This window comes from Lolium rigidum, chromosome 6, assembly GCF_022539505.1.
Source record: "Lolium rigidum isolate FL_2022 chromosome 6, APGP_CSIRO_Lrig_0.1, whole genome shotgun sequence".
NCBI lineage: Eukaryota > Viridiplantae > Streptophyta > Magnoliopsida > Poales > Poaceae > Lolium > Lolium rigidum.
This window is the reverse complement of record NC_061513.1, coordinates 214,085,676-214,105,271: the sequence shown is the minus strand read 5'-3', so window position 1 is coordinate 214,105,271 and position 19,596 is coordinate 214,085,676. Positions and strand designations below refer to the sequence as shown.

At 43.9% G+C, this 19,596-nt stretch overlaps 1 protein-coding gene across 1 annotated transcript; it reads right to left on the bottom strand.

Annotated features, from left to right (window-relative positions):
* Window positions 1-8,905: 8,905 nt before the first annotated feature.
* On the bottom strand, window positions 8,906-9,605 carry LOC124663737 (pistil-specific extensin-like protein). Its single transcript, XM_047201410.1, has 2 exons — window positions 9,326-9,605; window positions 8,906-9,219 (listed from the first exon to the last, which is right to left on the bottom strand). The coding sequence occupies exons 1-2, from the start codon at window positions 9,603-9,605 to the stop codon at window positions 8,906-8,908; spliced, it is 594 nt and encodes a 197-aa protein (XP_047057366.1).
* Window positions 9,606-19,596: the final 9,991 nt, after the last annotated feature.

The following is a 19,596-nucleotide window of genomic DNA, read 5'->3' as shown; positions in this document are numbered from 1 at the left end:
CTACCAAGGTCAACACTCAAAGTTGGAGCATTTGCAAAAAGTAGCCATAGGCTTGCATATGCCTTTTTCTTATTTAAGATCACCTCTGTTTTTTTCTTTTTTTTCAAAGATTTGTGACAAGAGGGATGAGGTTTAGGGTTTAGTGGGGTTCACCATGGTTCACCACTATTTAGAAAAAAATATTAAAGGTATGGTTCAAGATTTACCTATTAGGGCTATATGCCCACATATGTCTTTTTCTTTATTTTGGTTTCTCAAAATAGATCCCTTTGGTTTTGAGAAGATCAAGGTTTAGGGTTTTTCTTATTTGATTTCTTTCTCTTTTATTTTATATGTGATCTTCACTCGATCACTTTAGGGTTTTAGGGTTTATCACACAAACATAGTAACACTCATCATGGCAAAACACAAGTATTAGGTATGAGCACTATGCATAGCACTCTATGTAAGAAAAGTTTTTTGTTGGTTCTCATTTCTGGAAAAAGGAAATTCATTTTCTCTTTGTTTTAAAATTTGGGATGTTACAAACCCTTCCCCCTTAAACAAATCTCGTCCCGAGATTTTAAGAAAAGTTAGGTTCCTAAAAGAGATTGGGCGATATGATTGAACAGGAAAACATACTTGGCATGGCCTGAGGTGCTTCCTGTGCTTCAGCTGCATTCATGTGGTAGAGGCGGCCGTTGCGGTTGTTCTGGTTCCTTCGGGCTGCGAAGCGGCGCTGTTGCTGAGCAGGTGCAGTGGTATTGGCGGCAATCTTGGCAAGCTTCTTGGGGCACTCATTGGAGTAGTGACCCATAACTCCACATTCATAGCAGTTGATGGTGGACTTGTCCTTGGGGTTGACGGGAACAGTGTTGCTTCCAGTCATTTGGGCAGTATTGGGGTTGTTGTTGTTGGTGCGGTTGCCGTTGTTATTGTTGCTGTTGGTGTTGTGGTTGTTGTTGTTGTTGCTTCCGGGCTTCGGGGGTCCTCCGTTGTTGTTGGCGTAGTTGGGGCGATAAGTCTGAGCAGTGGGCTTGTTGTATCTTGGAGTAAATCCTCCAGATGAGTTGTTGCGGTACTTCTGGGTATTGCTGGACCCATGCTGGTTTATCATCCGGCGTTTGCGGTTCTCATTGGCTTGGTGTAGTTTCCCTTCCATCTGGATGGCTGAGTCCACCAGGGCTTCTAGGTCAGCAAAGGGAATGTTGACTAGCACTGTCTGCATCTCATCATGTAGTCCGTTCAGAAATCTCTCCTTCCTCTTCTCATTGGTGTCGGTTTTGTCGGGGGCATACCTTGACAAGGTGAGGAACCTGTCGCGGTATTCTACCACCGACATTCTACCTTGCTTGAGTTCACGGAACTCGTCTCTCATCTTCTTGATCAGTCCTTGGGGCACGTGATACTTGCTAAACTTCAGCTTGAAGTCCTCCCAGGTCATCATTTGCCCCGCATTCATTGCGCGGGCACTTGTCCACCAGGCTCTGGCAGGTCCTGACAGGTAATGGGTGGCGAACAGCACTTTCTCTCGCGGCTTCAACTCCCGCAACTTCTAGGTTGTTCTCCATGGTCTGGAGCCAGTCATCTGCGTCGAGGGGCTCTTCGGTCTTGCTGAAAATAGGTGGGTTGGTGTTTTGAAAGTTCTTCAGTTTTGACCCAGGGTGGTCGTGGTTTCCATGGCCGTTGTTGTTCTGAGCAATCTGCTGCAGTGCGGCAATGTTGGCGTGTCGTTCAGCTCTCTCGGCTTCGCGGTCTGCCATCATCATCTCTAGCATCTGCATCATTGCGTCTTGGGTGGTGCTGCGGGTTGGTGGGGCCATCTGAATATTGAGGTAGATGATAAGATAAGAGGGAAATTTCTATGGTTTGTTTGATTTAAAGTTCAAAAAGTTCAAAACTTGAAAACTGGAGTAGTGTTGAGGGGGTAAAAACCAGCAACACTTTTTCATTCATACCAAACATCACACATTACAAATCTAACACACCGTTGGTTTGAAGAACCATTCATTCGCTCTACGATACAAGGGGATCCTGATACAACTCACACCTACTTAAGTGCTGGAGTGATACTACTCTTCAGGGGGGGGGGGGATTCTTCGTCTTCACGGGTAATGTGCTTGGCGAGAGGCAAGGGCGTTGTCCAAATCCCTGCGGGTTTTGTACAGCCTGGAGTCCTGGTGTGCTACATAGTGGTTCATCTCCGTGGGTGGTGGCATGGTCATCGATCTTCCCATGGAGTCATGTCTTGGGTAGTAGATGAAGCGAGTGTTCCGGATCTTGTTCTCATTTTGTCCACATAGACGGGCAATGGCTTCTTGCATAGCTCTGACTAGTCCTTCCTTCCAGTGCTTCCCGTTACGTAAAACCATATGGTTTCCCATACCGGGGCTCCCTGCTTTCTTCGTAGATCTGTAGAAACTTCCCACCGAGGTGGTTCTCCTAACTGATTTTTGAGGGGTATTCCGAAGAACTCGGGATATGGGTGTCCTAGATATTCCACTAGTTGCTTCAAATCCTTTTCGAACTTTAGGTCGCCTCCGTGACCAAGCTAATAGAACTCCCATTGGTACTCCATCTGTGAGCAATTAGGGTAAGTAAGTTAGTGAAGGGATCAAGTGTGCAAAATTTTATGTAGAATTTCAAAGAAAAGTAGAGCATAAATTTCTCTTTTTGAAAAAGTTATCAAGGATAAGAGTGAGAATAAAATTTCATAAATATTCACTTCATTGGTTTTGAAACTAAGTTTTTCAGAAGTCCATTCTAACTAGGGTCTCCTAAGGTCAAACAATGGCTCTGATACCAACTTGTCAACACCCGGATTTTTAAGTCCAGATGCCTGTTATGCCATACATCGCAATCCCAGGAATATTGTTGTTGCGAGACATAGCAGTTGAATATCATAAGTCATCATTCATTACATACCATAGTCGTCTTACAAATAGATCACATGATCCAATATTACAATAATAGTTGAACTATTGTTTCAACACACATCACAAATACATAGCGGAAGCGTAAGTAGAAGGGGACTCTATAGTCCACAGGCCAACGCTTGACGTCAGGAGTAGTCCTAGTTGTCGTAGACGTCCTGATGTCCATCATCTTCATACTACTGCTCCTCTTCATAGTCTGGCCATTTGAATAGCCAGGGACAAAGCCGTGAGTACTTTAAAGTACTCGCAAACTAATACTAATGTAAGTACTAACATTTGTGGTAAGGGGGTGCTAAGCTCTAGTTTCTTTTGCATAAAGCCAATTTTAGTTCACAAGTATTTGAAATAAAAACTCTTCAAGTGCTAACTAACTCAAGTGGGAACATTAGTGTCTTTCCCACAACTCAGTTGGGTTTCAAGTCAAAGTCACCATTTCAAATTCAAATCACAAGTCACCCTTCACATGTCATATTTTTGAAAATGGTCTGATGACGGAACAATATGGCCTTTCCAACCGTCCATAACCGTGGACGCGGCTATTCGAATAGTTCTACACTCTGCAGAGGTCGTACACTTGTGCCACAACATTTGCAATAATCCGTCAGGGTTAACTGGCCCTGATTTATCACACTCCGTGTGCGGACTACCAACCATAACCTTTCACTTACATACCCTACTATAGGCACCTCTCCCCATGAGCTAGGCCTCCCAGGGATGACAAACTGTCAGCCTGGGAACTGCACAGGGCTTGGGCCGGACATTCACCTCATTTCACGTCATATCACATCATTTCATATCTCTTTGGAGGCAGCCCTTGGCATAACCCCGATGACGCTTATTTAGAGGGAACCCATACTAAGATACATAAACTTCTAGTTAAGCCCTACCCATATCAGGTATTGTGGGGGTACTTGTAAAATTGGAATGGTATCGCATCCGAACCCAACCATCAGTTTTTCGTAAAATTCACCAAGTCATTCACAAGTCATATTCACCTTCCAAAATCTTTCAATAGAATGAATCATCATTCCAAGGTTTTCAAAGTCTTTTCATTTCACAAGTTCCCATCTAGAGTAGTCAATTTTAATTTAGCACTAGCATCTAAGTACGAGGGGTGCTAAGTAATTTGCTTTGCTTCTAGGCTAACATTGATACTCTTGTAATAATCCAATACTCACCAAGTGAATCATGAATCAAAAAGTACTCTGATAAAACAAAGGTAAGTAAAGCTTGTAAAGTAAAACTGGGCAATAGGATCATAAACATAAAGTAAATGGGTAATGCCTTGCTCATGGTGAGCTTTTCACTTTGCAAGAGTATTATATTGCAACAATAGAACTTGCAATGGTGTTAGCTTGCCTTGGTGGTTGAGGTGATCAAAGTGCTCTTCTTCTTCTGGGTAAAATCCTTCCTCTTCCTGGTATTCTCCCGTACTAGCGTCTATACACGAATACGAGGATACAATCACCAAGCAATTCATTGGCTATTCTAAACATCACATGTATTCACACAAACTATTCTATTCACACAATTAATACAATTTGGTGCATTGTTGGTCTTGCTTGAGGAAAAATAATTTCCTCTCATTTCATATGTAAATGATAGTTTCCATATAGTTCTTGAGGAATAATTTCCTCTCATTGAATCTTCTTTAAGATTTAATTTCTCAACCAATCACTCATGAATTCAGGTTGACCTAAGTCAACCATTCATCATCATCATTTGAGAAATTGATTTAAATGAGGCGAGAGATACCTCATACTATTTAACACTTCTACAAATGATTTAAAATCTCCAAGTATTTCATATGAGAGCATTTGACCAGGGGTCCAAACTTCATATGAAAGTACTTGGGACAAGATTTAAATGAAGTGAAACACCTCATATAATTTACACAAATTAAACTAGCATCACACATTACTATTAAGTGGGTAGATGTGTTCTTTTTTCTTATTTAAGAAAAATAATTTCCTCTCATACTAATTAAGGTGTTACTTTTAATTACTTAGAGAAATAATTTCCTCTCATTATCTTATTAAGATTTAATTTATCTTATGAATAATATATGACCTAGGTTGACTAAGTTAACCCCTTCATACTCATCATTTAAGAAAAGGATTTAGATGAGGTGAAGCACCTCATAAAATTTAATCCTAATATGGTAAAGATTTAATATCCTCAAACAATTCATATGAGACCTAAATTACCAGAGTCTCTACCACATTTTGAAATGTTTGTGACAAGATTTAAGTGAGAGAAAAACTCCCATGTGATTTATTAATAGTTTTGGACAATATCTTTGACTAGAAATAGCCATATAGTCCTTTAATTAAGCTAGGCCATGATCATTCAGAGTAAGCATGGAATATTTTTGCAGAAACAATTAGTGTAAGTTAAATGTGAGCTATTAGAGTTGGAATTAACTAAATATCAGTTTTGGTTGATTTTTAAGATTTATTTGAATGTGCAAAAGTCTCTGACTTATTCTTTTTGTCACTTTAATTCTACAACAGATATCACAGTGAGACCAGTGGCATGTTGTAGATCTTTTCCGTAGCTTTCTAACAACATCAAGTTTGTTAAATTTGGCCAAGCCAAACAGATTCTATGAATTTTCAAAGTTGGAGCCAGTTATTGAATTTGAATTGAATTGATTTAACCGATTTTGAATTTAACGGGCTGGCGGGAACACTAGGTGGGCCGAAACGATTTAAACGGAACGAAAACGGCCCAGTAACGCAGCTGGTGCGCTTGGGCCGCCTGACATAGTGGGGGCCACTCGTCGCCGACTCTTAAAAGCCGAATCGGTATGAGCTATTGTGGGGCGTAGGATTAGAACGCAGATCAACGCGCTCGAGCCGTCGTCTTCTCCGGCGAGATGCCGAGCGTCTGGCGGCGAGCCTAGGGGGTCGGAGGGCTAACCGTAGGTCCGGCGAGTGGCGGCGGTGTTCCGTTCGAGGTTGTCGAGGACGAGGAAGAAGCCTGTAGCAGTGGCGTCCCTCGGGGAGGCTCCAGTCGATGGCGATTGCTGCAGAGCTTCCGCGGCTCCGATCTTCCGATTGGGCTTGCTCCAGCGACGATCGAGGGTGTGGTTGGGTCGTGGAGAAGCAGGGATGGGAGGAGAAGGGATTGGTGTGCTCAATGGCGTCCAGGGAACGTCCTATTTATAGAGGAGCTTGGGTGCTGCGGGGCAGGGTTGAAGTCGACAAGGGCGCGGCCGCTCCGGTGGGCTAGAGGGCTAGGCGACGACGCAGTCGTGTTCACGACGTCATGGCGAGGCTATGAGCGTGAACGGAGCGGCAAGGGGATGCGTAGGGTGGTCGGGGCCGTGCATGTACTGGCGCGACCGTGGCGGGCGCGCTCGTCCTCTCCGGCGACCGTGGTCGCCAAGGCATGACGCCAGCTTGTCCGGCGAGCTCCGCGTGGCGAGGAGGGTACCAGGGCGCGCGGAGTTGGTCGGGGTACGACGAGGTACGGCGAACGCCGCGTGGCCGTGTCGCGCGCGTCCGTGCGCCGATGACGTCGCCATGCCGCTGGCGGCGTACCTGGGACGTACTGGGTGCGCGTCGTCCGGGTCGTGTCGTCGTCCTCTCGGTCAATGGCGCGTACGGGCGAATCCAGGAGATCTTGGGCTAGCTGCTGGACATGGTGGCGAGGCTGATCGTGGAGAGAAGAGAGGGGAGGCGCGTCGAGGTGGAATGGGGTCGGCATGGCCATGGCCAGCCATGTTCTGGTCGTGTCCATGTCGGTTTCTTGCATGGGCTAGGTAGGGTGAGGTCAGGGGAGCATGGCTAGGTCAAGTGGTGGTCAAGGTTTGGCATGGTTTGATCACATTTTGAAAATTGTGAATCTTGCATATGTTTCAATGTCTCATCTTTACTTGATCATAACTCTTGATCCAAAAAGAATTTGGTATGATGATCTTTTCAAAAGTTGTTCATCTTGTTGTGTACTTGGATGACATGCAAAGATTTGCATTTGTTTAGTTTAGAGATCTTGAAATATAGAGGCTCAAAGTGGTGACCGGATTGCAAAAGTCAAAAATGACTATTATCTCATGTGATCATATTTTAATTTTTGAATTTGATTTAAATGGTATTTCTTTGATTCTTAAAGTTGTAATAAGTGTTTAATAACATAATTCAACTAATGGTGAAGGCCAAATTGGTCTAGGTCAAAGATTTGGAAAAATGGCATAAACCATATGTGAGGGTTTTGTGATTTCCTACTTCTTATTCTTTTATTTTTCTTTGCTTCATTTTGACAAGAGTGAGGTGTATTTGGTGTTAGATTGAGTTGGGTAAAAGGTTCAAACCATTTTGGGGCAATGTGAGTGCCTAGGTCAAAATTTAATATTTTGGCTAAGTGCCACATATGCCTCTATGCATATGTTTGATTTTATTTTGCTTCTCACTTGAATTGGTTGGTAAGTACTTGGTTGGGTGTGCTGATGTATTTCAAAACATCTACCAAGGTCAACACTCAAAGTTGGAGCATTTGCAAAAAGTAGCCATAGGCTTGCATATGCCTTTTTCTTATTTAAGATCACCTCTTTTTATTTTGTTTTTTTTTCAAAGATTTGTGACAAGAGGGATGAGGTTTAGGGTTTAGTGGGGTTCACCATGGTTCACCACTATTTAGCAAAAAATATTAAAGGTAGGGTTCAAGATTTACCTATTAGGGCTATATGCCCACATATGTCTTTTTCTTTATTTTGGTTTCTCAAAATAGATCCCTTTGGTTTTGAGAAGATCAAGGTTTAGGGTTTTTCTTATTTGATTTCTTTCTCATTTATTTTATATGTGATCTTCACTTGATCACTTTAGGGTTTTAGGGTTTATCACACAAACATAGTAACACTCATCATGGCAAAGCACAAGTATTAGGTATGAGCACTATGCATAGCACTCTATGTAAGAAAAGTTTTTTGTTGGTTCTCATTTCTGGAAAAAGGAAATTCATTTTCTCTTTGTTTTAAAATTTGGGATGTTACAACAGGGGAGCATGGGAGGGCGCGGTCGCGCGCCACGGGAGGGCGCCGCCGCCAAACAAGGGAGCACGGGAGGGCGCGGTCGCACGCCACCGGAGGGCGCCGCCTGATGGGAGAGCGCCGGATGGTGCGGTTGGCCGCCATGGGAGGGCGCCGCCGCCGAATGGGAGAGCGTGGGAGGGTGTTATCGGCCGCCACAGGGGGGGGGGGGGGGGCTTCCACCGGAGCAAGGGGAGGAGGACACCAGGGTGGGGAGGTTAGGGTTAGGTTTCTATTTGGGGCTTTTATACATAGCTCTCCTGCCTTTGTCAATTTGTACTTTTGTGAGGGTCTAAAGTGCAAAAACGGCTAAGGCTTTAACTAGTGAACTTTTGCACGAATCTCCAACAAATGAAGGCTTTAGATAGTGCCAGGGTGGCTTAGGACGTTCGGGAAATCCGCACTGCTTAGAAGTGCATGTGCATCCAACGTGAATAACGATCTCATGTGCATCTGACCATTAGTGCATCCTTTAGCGCTCTACCAAATGAATCAATTGGATGGAATTCATGCACTTGAAGCCTTTCGCCGCCCAAAAAATGATGCACATGCACATGAGAACTTCGCAGTCACGTGTACTCACGTTCTAGAAGATCTGAGCATGAACTGAAGTGCGAACACGCAGGATTACAGATCCACCGACGACTTCCGTGGTTCCTACATCAGGCATAATTTGAAATTTATCCAGCTTAGGTATCTAATCGACCGCCGTAGATGTCAACAGCTCAGAAGAACAGCACCATCAGAGATAAGAACAGACGATGCATAAACACTGGCAAAACTGAACAGAACGTACATTGGCTACAACTAACAACACGCACACAAAAATGCATAAACACACACTATTGCAATTGCAAGTTTGCAACACACTGAGACATCCATCAACTCAACAATGCATATAACTAGATGGTTACTCACTCTCGCTGCTAGCCGGATCGATACTTAGATGCGGCGCGCGCGATCAGTTTGATGGACAGTTCCGAGCCGTAGATGGGCCGTAGAAGAGGACGCTGGTGGGGCAGTAGATGCCCTGCAGCCCCACCGGCGGGGTGGTGATGGTCTCCTTGATGATCGAGAGCCCGACTCCCTTGTTCGGCGGGTAGACGGGTTTGTTGCAGAGCGGCGTCGGCGAGGTGCCCAGGAAGACCTTGCAGTTGCGCTGGTTGAAGTTAGCTATGTCGTAGAACATCACCAGGAAGTAGCCGTTCTCGTCGGAGACCGTCGCCGTCACGTTCACCACCTTCTTCCCGTAGCACACCAGCTGCAGCGTCGCGCCTGCGAGAAGGGAGACGACCATGACGGGCAATTGGCGTCAGATTGCGTGCATTGATTCGTCGATCACGAACTATATATAGCTAGGATGTGCGTGGGTGATGCAAACCTTGGAGGGGCGATGCGTCCATGTCACGGTTGTAGCGCGTGGACCTGCAAGTCTTGCAGTAGATCACTCCCTGCACGATCACGAACGGGTAGACCGGCGGCGGCGGCATCACGTACGACGGTGACGGCGACATGTCCGTGTCATTGGCCAGCGACGGGGGCATGGAGATGCCATTGGCCGGCGCCATGGCTGGGGTGTCGGCCATCACATGGTGGGCGGGGAGTAGCAGCGCGCCAAGGGCGAGCAGCGCGGCCCCGACTACAGCTGCGTAGCTCCTCATCTCTGCTTAACTCTCGCTGATTTGCCTGTCAACAATGGTGTATCGGTCCGTAATACTGTACTACTCACTAGGTAATACTGAAGCTAAGGTCAGAATGAACTGGGTGATCAGACTGTCTGGGCACGGGCTTATTTATAATCTGCGCAGCTCTTTTGCCCGGTTCCTAGTTGACCGGAGGAGCGGCGCGGCTAAATCAGATTCCATTCACAGTTAATGTCTTTGATGTCTTACGGTACGAGACTAGGCTATAAGAAATGCAGAGTTTTTGATGTCTCGATAAGAAATCAGAATTTTTGGGAGTGTGTCTCGATCCCAAATGATGCAGCAGTATCCGCTGCTTGTAATTTTTGCTGCACAACGGTAACAGCTCCAACGGTGCAGCAGTGGTAGCTCCAACGGTAACTCGTGCTCTCTCTTTCTCCTCTTGGGATTGCTCGTTTGGGAAGTGTGTTGATGAGTTTTATGATGTGGTTTCCGGTGCAGCGGAATCGATCCGTTCTTGAGAGTGCGCGCGGCTCCTTGGTTTGAGCGGAGAGCTTCGACTTCGTTTGACTTCACTTCACCATGATGAATGCAACAATGGTTGCGCCTTTCTTCTCGGGCAGCTTTGCGTCTCTGCCGGCCGATAGTTTAATCTCCTCAATAAATGCTCGCATCGCTAAAGTAGATTAGAGTAACCAAGAGACGCCATAGACTGGAACTGGATCCCGGATCCACTGCATTACCATGGTTACTTGGTTAATCTAAGTGCCAAGTCGCTTCGTCAGATTCTGTTTTGGTGTGTCAGGTGCCAACTGCACTCGATCGTGGCGCTGACCGTTTGACAGATTTACAGTCCAACCTTCTTTCTGAGGTCGTACGGTCCATTTAGAAGATACAACAAAAACATAATAGACGCATATATGCAGGCAAGACATAATGCATATGCACTGGCAAACCTTCTTTCTGAGGAAGGCAGGCTATGCTCGTGATGGACTAACTAAACATTTGTGATTCAGTTCTGATGGACTAACTGAACACTTCGATTCAAATTTCGAGCTCTCGCGGTTGAATGTACATTAACACCTGGCCTAAGAGCAATTCCAATAGTCTAGCCAGCTGCTAGGCTATAAGCCAAGTATCATGTCATTTATAGCCAACTTAGAGTCAACATATACAATAGTGAGCTACAAAAATGTAGTACTTTATCAATGTATGACATACCTTTCACTCTCACAAAGTGACTAGGAGCACGTGCTAGAGCTGGCTCTTGCATAAGAGCCCACTCTCCTTTTCTCTCCTCATCTCTCTCCTCCAACTAAGCAATAATATAATATTCTAATCCTTATAGTCAGCTGACTAGAACTTATTGTACTTGCTCTTATAGTGGAGGGGGTCCATGTGGCCGCATGGGAAGTTGTGTGTTGGTACTAGTTTGGTGTGGATAGTTTAGGGAGAGTTTGATTGGCAAACCACAAATGTTGTAAGAGCTACATGTAGTTTGGTTTTTGAAGAAAGAAAAATCAAAAAATGGTATTTTAATGTTTCAAAAAATGTATAGAGGTAATGCTTTGTATATGTGTGCATGCCACGCATGTGAGCAAGTCACCATGAAGTAGTACTCATCGTGGAGGAATTAATGGATGACTTGACTATAGCCAAATGGTTCACATTAGAGACATCTATCTATCTACTATTATATATTAAAAGCAAAATATGGATGATTAATAGAGCTACCAAGTTATCCACATCATCTAAATTATATTAGCAGTTAGATATAAATTAAATGGTTGTGATTTAACGAATGATTATTAATTACGTAATGGGTTGTATCTTCGATTGACACATTCAATATAAAAATAAGACCATATCTATAGCTTTTTTTTTTCCTCTGGTCCATAGTAGTCTTTTAAACAAGGTGGAATCTCCTAAGAGCTCGTTTGGAAGCCAGGCTTTCATTTCATTTGTAGTATTTTGAAATAAATACATGTATTCATTTCATTTACATTGTAATTCCAGAAATGTACACTTGTTTGGTTGCCACGGGAATTGCAAATGACAGTAGAATTCAATATTGAATTTGTAAATGATTTCCATGTACTAAAATAAAAACGCATGCATCACCTGATTGCAACAAGTATTTCTCGTAATTTTTGACCTTAAAACATTCTACAGAATACCGAATCATAGATCATAATCCACATATCATCCAAGTTCCAAAGTTCTAGTCCATAAAACATAAATGCATCAACTCAATAAATACAAGTTTCAGAGTTTAGAAAACTTGCACATCACAAAGGCTGATACATCACAAGTTCCAGAGTTTAAACAAGTTCCAGAGTTTAAATAAGTTCCAGGTAGACTGCCACATTACAAAGGAGTATCTCAATTATGTGCTTATTTGCTTCAGAACCCACTTCTTCTTCATCCTTTTAGGCAGTGCCAATAGAGACTTGAACTTGCGATCATCGGCAACTAGAACATCATATATTGCCAACAACTGATCATCTTCTAGGTCTGGTATTCCACCAAGGAGAGCCCATATTTCTTCAGGACCTGCTGGCTTTGGTGGTGGCTCAAGAGCATCACCTTTGAACACAGTAGTAAAATTGTATAATTTATCTCCAAGCATTGTTGCAATCGAGTCATCGGATCGGTACCTCTTCTTTGGACGATCTTCGCCATCCTTAATTAGTTGAGGAGTTGGCATGTTTATGGGTTGCGGTGGTGTTCGCAATCTCCTCCGCCATTTCAGCTGCGCTCTCATTTGCTGTCCTTGCACCCTCGCCCGTAGCACGGTCTCTGTTGTAAAATGTACTGATCATGTCCCAATACTTGATGACCTTGTACCTATACGAGGCTGCATCTTTGTTGGCCTGCAAATAATAGGATAAGCAGTGAATATGAATGACAATGTATGGTCAAACTAATGCTACTGTCTGAAATAAGTTCAAAACCAGTGACGTCTGATGGACGGTTCCACCAGTACACAGAAAACAAGTTACTGCATGTTACCCCTCAAAACAACAACAGAATAAATAAATATTGATACTTGACAACCAGAAGACCTACAACAAAATTTATATGGTGTGAAAGGCTCAAAGCACCAGGGTAGCATATAATATTGTAAACGATACACATTTTAGCAACTACTATTGGACATTTTTAAGTATTTAACAAGCTGAAACACCCTAATCAGACTACACTGCCCATTTAAATTTGTGCAGGTCATCAATGGATGATAGTATTTCCAACCAATCGCTTGTGGTGATTAGATTGCAATCAATTGTTCAGGTCACTGACACTACGCTTACCACAGGAAACTACACTAGTAAGCCAACTTCCTAGATCAGTTTTACATGTCACATGAGCTATCATAAATGACACACCAGATCTCCACAATATCATACAAACAATTATGCACCAGAACCAGTCTTCGCCTAGTCCACCTCCCTAATGAGCACAAAGCAGAAAACCTTGACAGCCATTCAATTGGCAATTAACCTCATGTCCACTAATTCACTGTCTAGTTTGGGGAAGTGCACTAGTACAGATGGGATACTCACACATCTCGCGGTAGGAACATTATTACATACTACGCAGTAGACAATAGACAGTAGACTGTGGTCACGTGACCTTATGATCATAGGTTGCAAACTAATCATCTTTGTCAACTAATGCTAGATGCAGTATAGTGGAATGATTCAAATGCAGGATAACGTTGCATAGAAAACAAAAAATTTCCTACCGCGAACACGCAATCCAAGCCAAGATGCAATCTAGAAGACGGTAGCAACGAGGGGTTTATCGAGTCTCACCCTTGAAGAGATTCCAAAGCCTACAAGAGTAGGCTCTTGTTGCTGCAGTAGACGTTCACTTGCCGCTTGCAAAAGCGCGTAGAAGATCTTGATCACGATCGCTTCCGGCGCCACGAACGGGCAGCACCTCCGTACTCGGTCACACGTTCGGTTGTTGATGAAGACGACGTCCACCTTCCCGTTCCAGCGGGCAGCGGAAGTAGTAGCTCCTCTTGAATCCGACAGCACGACGGCGTGGTGTCGGTGGTGGTGGAGAAGTCCGGCGGAGCTTCGCTAAGCGTGCGGGATTTAGTGGAGGAGAGAGGCCGCTAGGGTTTGGGGAGAGGGGGGCGCCGGCCACTAAGGGGTGCGGCCACCTTGGTGGTTCTTGGGTGGCCGGCCCCCTCCCCTTGGCCCCTCATTATATAGGTGGAACCCCAAGTGTTGGTCTCCAAGTCTTCGAATAAGACCCGAACCAAAAACCTTCCATATGGTGGGGAAACCTACCCAAGCTAGGACTCCCACTAGAGGTGGGAGTTCCACCTCCCATATGGGGGTGGCCGGCCCCCTAAGGGGGAGTCCACTTGGGACTCCACCCCCACTAGGGTTGGCCGGCCATGGAGGTGGAGTCCCATGTGGACTCCACCTTCCTTGGTGGATTCTTCCGGACTTTTCTAGAACCTTCTAGAACCTTCCATAGAACCTTCCGCATCATTTTAATTCACATAAAATGACATCCTATATATGAATCTTGTTCTCCGGACCATTCCGGAACTCCTCGTGATGTCCGGGATCTCATCCGGGACTCCGAACAAATATTCGAACTCCATTCCATATTCAAGTTCTACCATTTCAACATCCAACTTTAAGTGTGTCACCCTACGGTTCGTGAACTATGCGGACATGGTTGAGTACTCACTCCGACCAATAACCAATAGCGGGATCCGGAGATCCATAATGGCTCCCACATATTCAACGATGACTTTAGTGATCGAATGAACCATTCACATACAATACCAATTCCCTTTGTCACACGATATTTTACTTGTCCGAGGTTTGATCTTCGGTATCACTCTATACCTTGTTCAACCTCGTCTCCGACAAGTACTCTTTACTCGTACCGTGGTATGTGGTCTCTTATGAACTTATTCATATGCTTGCAAGACATTAGACGACATTCCACCGAGAGGGCCCGAGTATATCTATCCGTCATCGGGATGGACAAATCCCACTGTTGATCCATATGCCTCAACTCATACTTTCCGGATACTTAATCCCACCTTTATAACCACCCATTTACGCAGTGGCGTTTGGTGTAATCAAAGTACCTTTCCGGTATAACTGATTTACATGATCTCATGATCATAAGGACTAGGTAACTATGTATCGAAAGCTTATAGCAAACAACTTAATGACGAGATCTTATGCTACGCTTAATTGGGTGTGTCCATTACATCATTCATACAATGACATAACCTTGTTATTAATAACATCCAATGTTCATGATTATGAAACTAATCATCCATTAATCAACAAGCTAGTTTAAGAGGCATACTAGGGACTTTTTGTTGTCTACATATCACACATGTACTAATGTTTCGGTTAATACAATTATAGCATGATATATAAACATTTATCATAAACATAAAAATATAAATAATAACCACTTTATTATTGCCTCTAGGGCATATCTCCTTCAGTCTCCCACTTGCACTAGAGTCAATAATCTAGATTACATTGTAATATACCTAACACCCATGGCATTCTGGGTCATGCTTTGCCCTAGGGAGAGCTTTAGTCAACGGATCTGCTACATTCAGATCGGTGCGTACTTTGCAAATCTTTACTTCTCCATCTTCGATGTACTCGCGAATCGAGTGGTAACACAGCTTGATATGCTTCAGCCTCTTGTGTGACCTTGGCTCTTGTGCATTGGCGATGGCACCCATGTTATCACAAGTAAATGATTAATGGGTCCAATGCACTAGGAACCACACCGAGCTCTACAATGAACCTCTTCATCCATACCGCTTCGATGAAGCCTCCGAAGCCGCTATGTACTCCGATTCTATTGAAGACTTCGCCACCGTGCACCGCTTCGAGCTTGCCCAGCTTATCGCAGCACCATTCAATATAAACACGTACCCAGCATTGTGACTTAGAGTCATCGGGATCGGTGTTCCAACTTGCATCGGTGTAACCACTTACAACGAGCTCTTGGTCACCTCCATAACAAAGAAACATATCCTTAGTTCTTTTCAAGTACTTCAGGATATTCTTGATCGCTGTCCAGTTGTTCCATTCCCGGATCACTTTGATATCTCGCTAGTCAAACTAATAGCATGTGCTATATCCGGTCTAGTACATAGCATAGCATACATGATAGATCCTATCGCCGAGGCATAGGGGATTTTACTCATCCTTTCTCTTTCTTCTCGCCGTAGCCGGTCCTTGAGTCTTACTCAAGACTTTGCCTCGGTAACATAGGTAAGAACCCTTTCTTACTTTCGTCCATTCTAAACTTCTTTAGAATCTTGTCCAGATATGTACTCTGTGATAGCCCTATTAGGCGTCTTGATCTATCTCTATAAATCTTGATGCCTAATATATACGATGCTTCACCAAGGTCTTTCATTGAAAAACTATTATTCAAATAACCTTTAACATCGCTTAATAATTCTATATCATTCCCGATCAATAATATGTCATCTACATATAATATCGGGAATGCTACGAGCTTCCACTCACTTTCTTGTAAATACGAGGCCTCTCCATGACACTCGTATAAACCCGAAGTCTTTGATCACCTTATCAAAGCGTCGGTTCCAACTTCTCGATGCTTGCTTCAGTCCATAGATTGAACGCTGAAGTTTGCATACTTTGTCAGCATTTTTAGGATCGACAAAACCTTTGGGTTGTACCATATACAACTCTTCCTCAATGTCTCCATTAAGGAACGCCGTTTTGACATCCATCTGCCAAATCTCATAATCGAAAAATGCAGCTATTGCTAACAAAATCCTCACAGATTTTAGCTTCGCTACTGGTGAGAAAGTCTCATCGTAGTCAACTCCTTGAATTTGTCGGAAACCCTTTGCAACAAGTCGAGCTTTATAGACAAGTAATATTACCATCAGCATCTGTTTTTCTCTTGAAGATCCATTTATTCTCGACAGCCTTTCGGCTATCGGGTAAGTCTACCAAAGTCCATACTTTGTTATCATACATGGATCCCATTTCGGATTTCATGGCTTCTTGCCATTTGTTGGAATCCGGGCTCATCATCGCTTCTTCATACGTCGCAGGGTCCTCATCATTGTTATCCACAATCATGACATTTAGACAAGGATCATACCAATCAGGAGTGGCACGTTCCCTTGTCGATCCGCGAGGTTCGGTAGTTTCCTCGTTCGAAGTTTCATGATCATTATCATTAGCTTCCTCTCGTTGCCGGTGTAGGCGGTGCATGTACAATTTCCGGTATCGCGCTACTCGATCAACGAGTATAGATTCATCAATCTCATCGAGTTCTACTTTTCTTCCAAGTCACTTCTTTAGTGAGAAATTCTTTCTCAAGAAAGGTTCCGTTCTTAGCAACAAAGATTTTGCCTTCGGATCCGTGATAGAAAGTGTACCCTATAGTTTCCTTAGGGTATCCTATGAAGACGCATTTCTCCGCTTTGGGTTCTAGCTTGTCCGGTTGTAACTTCTTTACATAGGCTTCGCAACCCCAAACTTTCAGGAACGACAGCTTAGGTTTCTTATTAAACCATAGTTCATACGGTGTCGTTTCTATGGATTTTGATGGTGCTCTATTTAAAGTGAATGCGGCTGTCTCTAATGCATAACTCCAAAATGATAACGGCAAATCAGTAAGAGACATCATAGAACGAACCATATCTAAGAGAGTTCGATTACGATGTTCGGACACACCGTTACGTTGAGGTGTTCCCGGCGGTGTTAATTGTGAAAGTATTCCGCATTTCTTTAAATGCATGCCAAACTCATAACTCAAATATTCACCTCCACGATCAGATCGTAGAAATTTAATCTTCTTGTTACGTTGATTTTCTACTTCACTTTGAAATTCCTTAAACTTCTCGAAAGTTTCGGATTTATGTTTCATGAAATAGATATACCCATATCTACTCAGATCATCTGTGAAGGTTAGAACATAACGATAACCACCGCGCGATGCTACGCTCATTGGTCCGCATACATCGGTATGTATGATTTCCAATAAGTCAGTAGCTCGCTCCATCATACCAGAAAATGGAGTCTTAGTCATTTTTCCCATTAGACATGCTTCGCATCTATCAAGCGACTCAAAGTCAAGTGATTCAAGTAATCCATCAGTATGGAGTTTCTTCATGCGTTTTACTCCAATATGACCAAGACGATAGTGCCACATATAAGTAGAATTATCATTCAATTTAATTCGCTTAGCATTAACGTTATGTATATGCGTATCACTACTATCGAGATCTAACAGAAATAAGCCATTCTTTTGTGGTGCTCGACCATAAAAGATATTATTCATAAAAATAGAAAAACCATTATTCTCAGACTTGAATGAATAACCGTCTTGCATTAAACAAGATCCAGATATAATGTTCATGCTCAACGCAGGTACATAATAACAATTATTTAGGCTTAAAATTAATCCCGAAGGTAGATGTAGAGGAAGTGTGCCGACTGCGATCACATTGACCTTGGATCCGTTTCCAACGCGCATCGTCACTTCATCTTTCAGCAGTTGTCGTTTATTCTTTAGTTCCTGTTTCGAGTTACAAATGTGAGTAACCGAACCAGTATCAAATACCCAGGTACTAGAACGAGAACCAGTGAAATGAACATCTATAACATGTATATCAAATATACCTTCTTTCTTTTTCTTGACAAGGCCGCTCTTCAGATCAGCCAGATACTTGGAGCAATTACGCTTCCAGTTTCCCTTCTCCTTGCAGTAATAGCACTCAGCATCAGGCTTAGGGCCGTTCTTAGGTTTCACAGGAGGCGTGGCAGCTTTCTTGCCACCCTTCTTGAATTTTCCCTTAGACTTGCCCTGTTTCTTGAAACCGGTGGTCTTGTTGACCATCAACACTTGGTGCTCTTTCTTGATCTCAATCTCAGCAGCTTTTAGCATGCCAAAGAGTTCGGGTAACTCCTTGTTCATGTTCTGCATATTGTAGTTCATCACGAAGTTCTTGTAACTTGGTGGCGGTGATTGAAGGACACGATTAATCCCCGATCCGTTAGGAATCACTATTCCCAAGTCACCGAGTTTCTTCGCATGCCCGGTCATGGCGAGCATGTGCTCACTAACGGAGCTGCCTTCTTCCATCATGCAGCTGAAGAATTGTTTCGATGCTTCATAGCATTCCACGGCCGCATGAGTCTCAAAAATAGCTTTCAGCTCTTTCATCAACTCATGAGGATCGTGGTGCTCAAAACGTTTTTGAAGATCGGATTCCGGATCGCACAGGATGGCACACTGAACTTGAGAGTACCGAATTTTCCGAGTCTCGTAAATAGCTTTTACTTCATCGGTATCGGTTCGCAGGAGGGTCACCTAGCGGTGCATCAAGCACATATTGCAGATTTCCGCCAGAGAGGAAGATCCTCACATGACGGAACCAGTCGGTGAAGTTGCTACCGTTGCTCTTAAGTTTCTCTTTCTCTAGGAACTGATTAAAATTGATTGGGGACGCCATCTTGATACGTCTCCGACGTATCGATAATTTCTTATGTTCCATGCCACATTATTGATGTTATCTACATGTTTTATGCACACTTTATGTCATATTCGTGCATTTTCTGGAACTAACCTATTAACAAGATGCCGAAGTGCCGGTTCGTTGTTCTACGCTGTTTTTGGTTTCGAAATCCTAGTAAAGAAATATTCTCGGAATTGGACGAAATCAACGCCCAGGGTCCTATTTTGCCACGAAGCTTCCAGAAGACCGAAGAGGAGACGAAGTGGGGCCATGAGGTGGCCAGACTATAGGGCGGCGTGGCCCAAGCCCTGGCCACGCCGACCTATAGTTTGGGCCTCTCGTGTGGCCCCCTGACCTGCCCTTCCGCCTACAAATAGCCTTCGTCGCGAAACCCCCAGTACCGAGAGCCACGATACGGAAAACCTTCCAGAGACGCCGCCGCCGCCAATCCCATCTCGGGGATTCAGGAGATCGCCTCCGGCACCCTGCCGGAGAGGG

Bases quoted from the DNA above. Each gene is read 5' to 3' on its own strand.
- LOC124663737 (XM_047201410.1), bottom strand. From the start codon at position 9,605: ATGAGGAGCTACGCAGCTGTAGTCGGGGCCGCGCTGCTCGCCCTTGGC. The intron at 9,220-9,325 runs GTTTGCATCACC...CCCTTCTCGCAG, and splicing joins GGACGCATCGCCCCTCCAAG to GCGCGACGCTGCAGCTGGTG.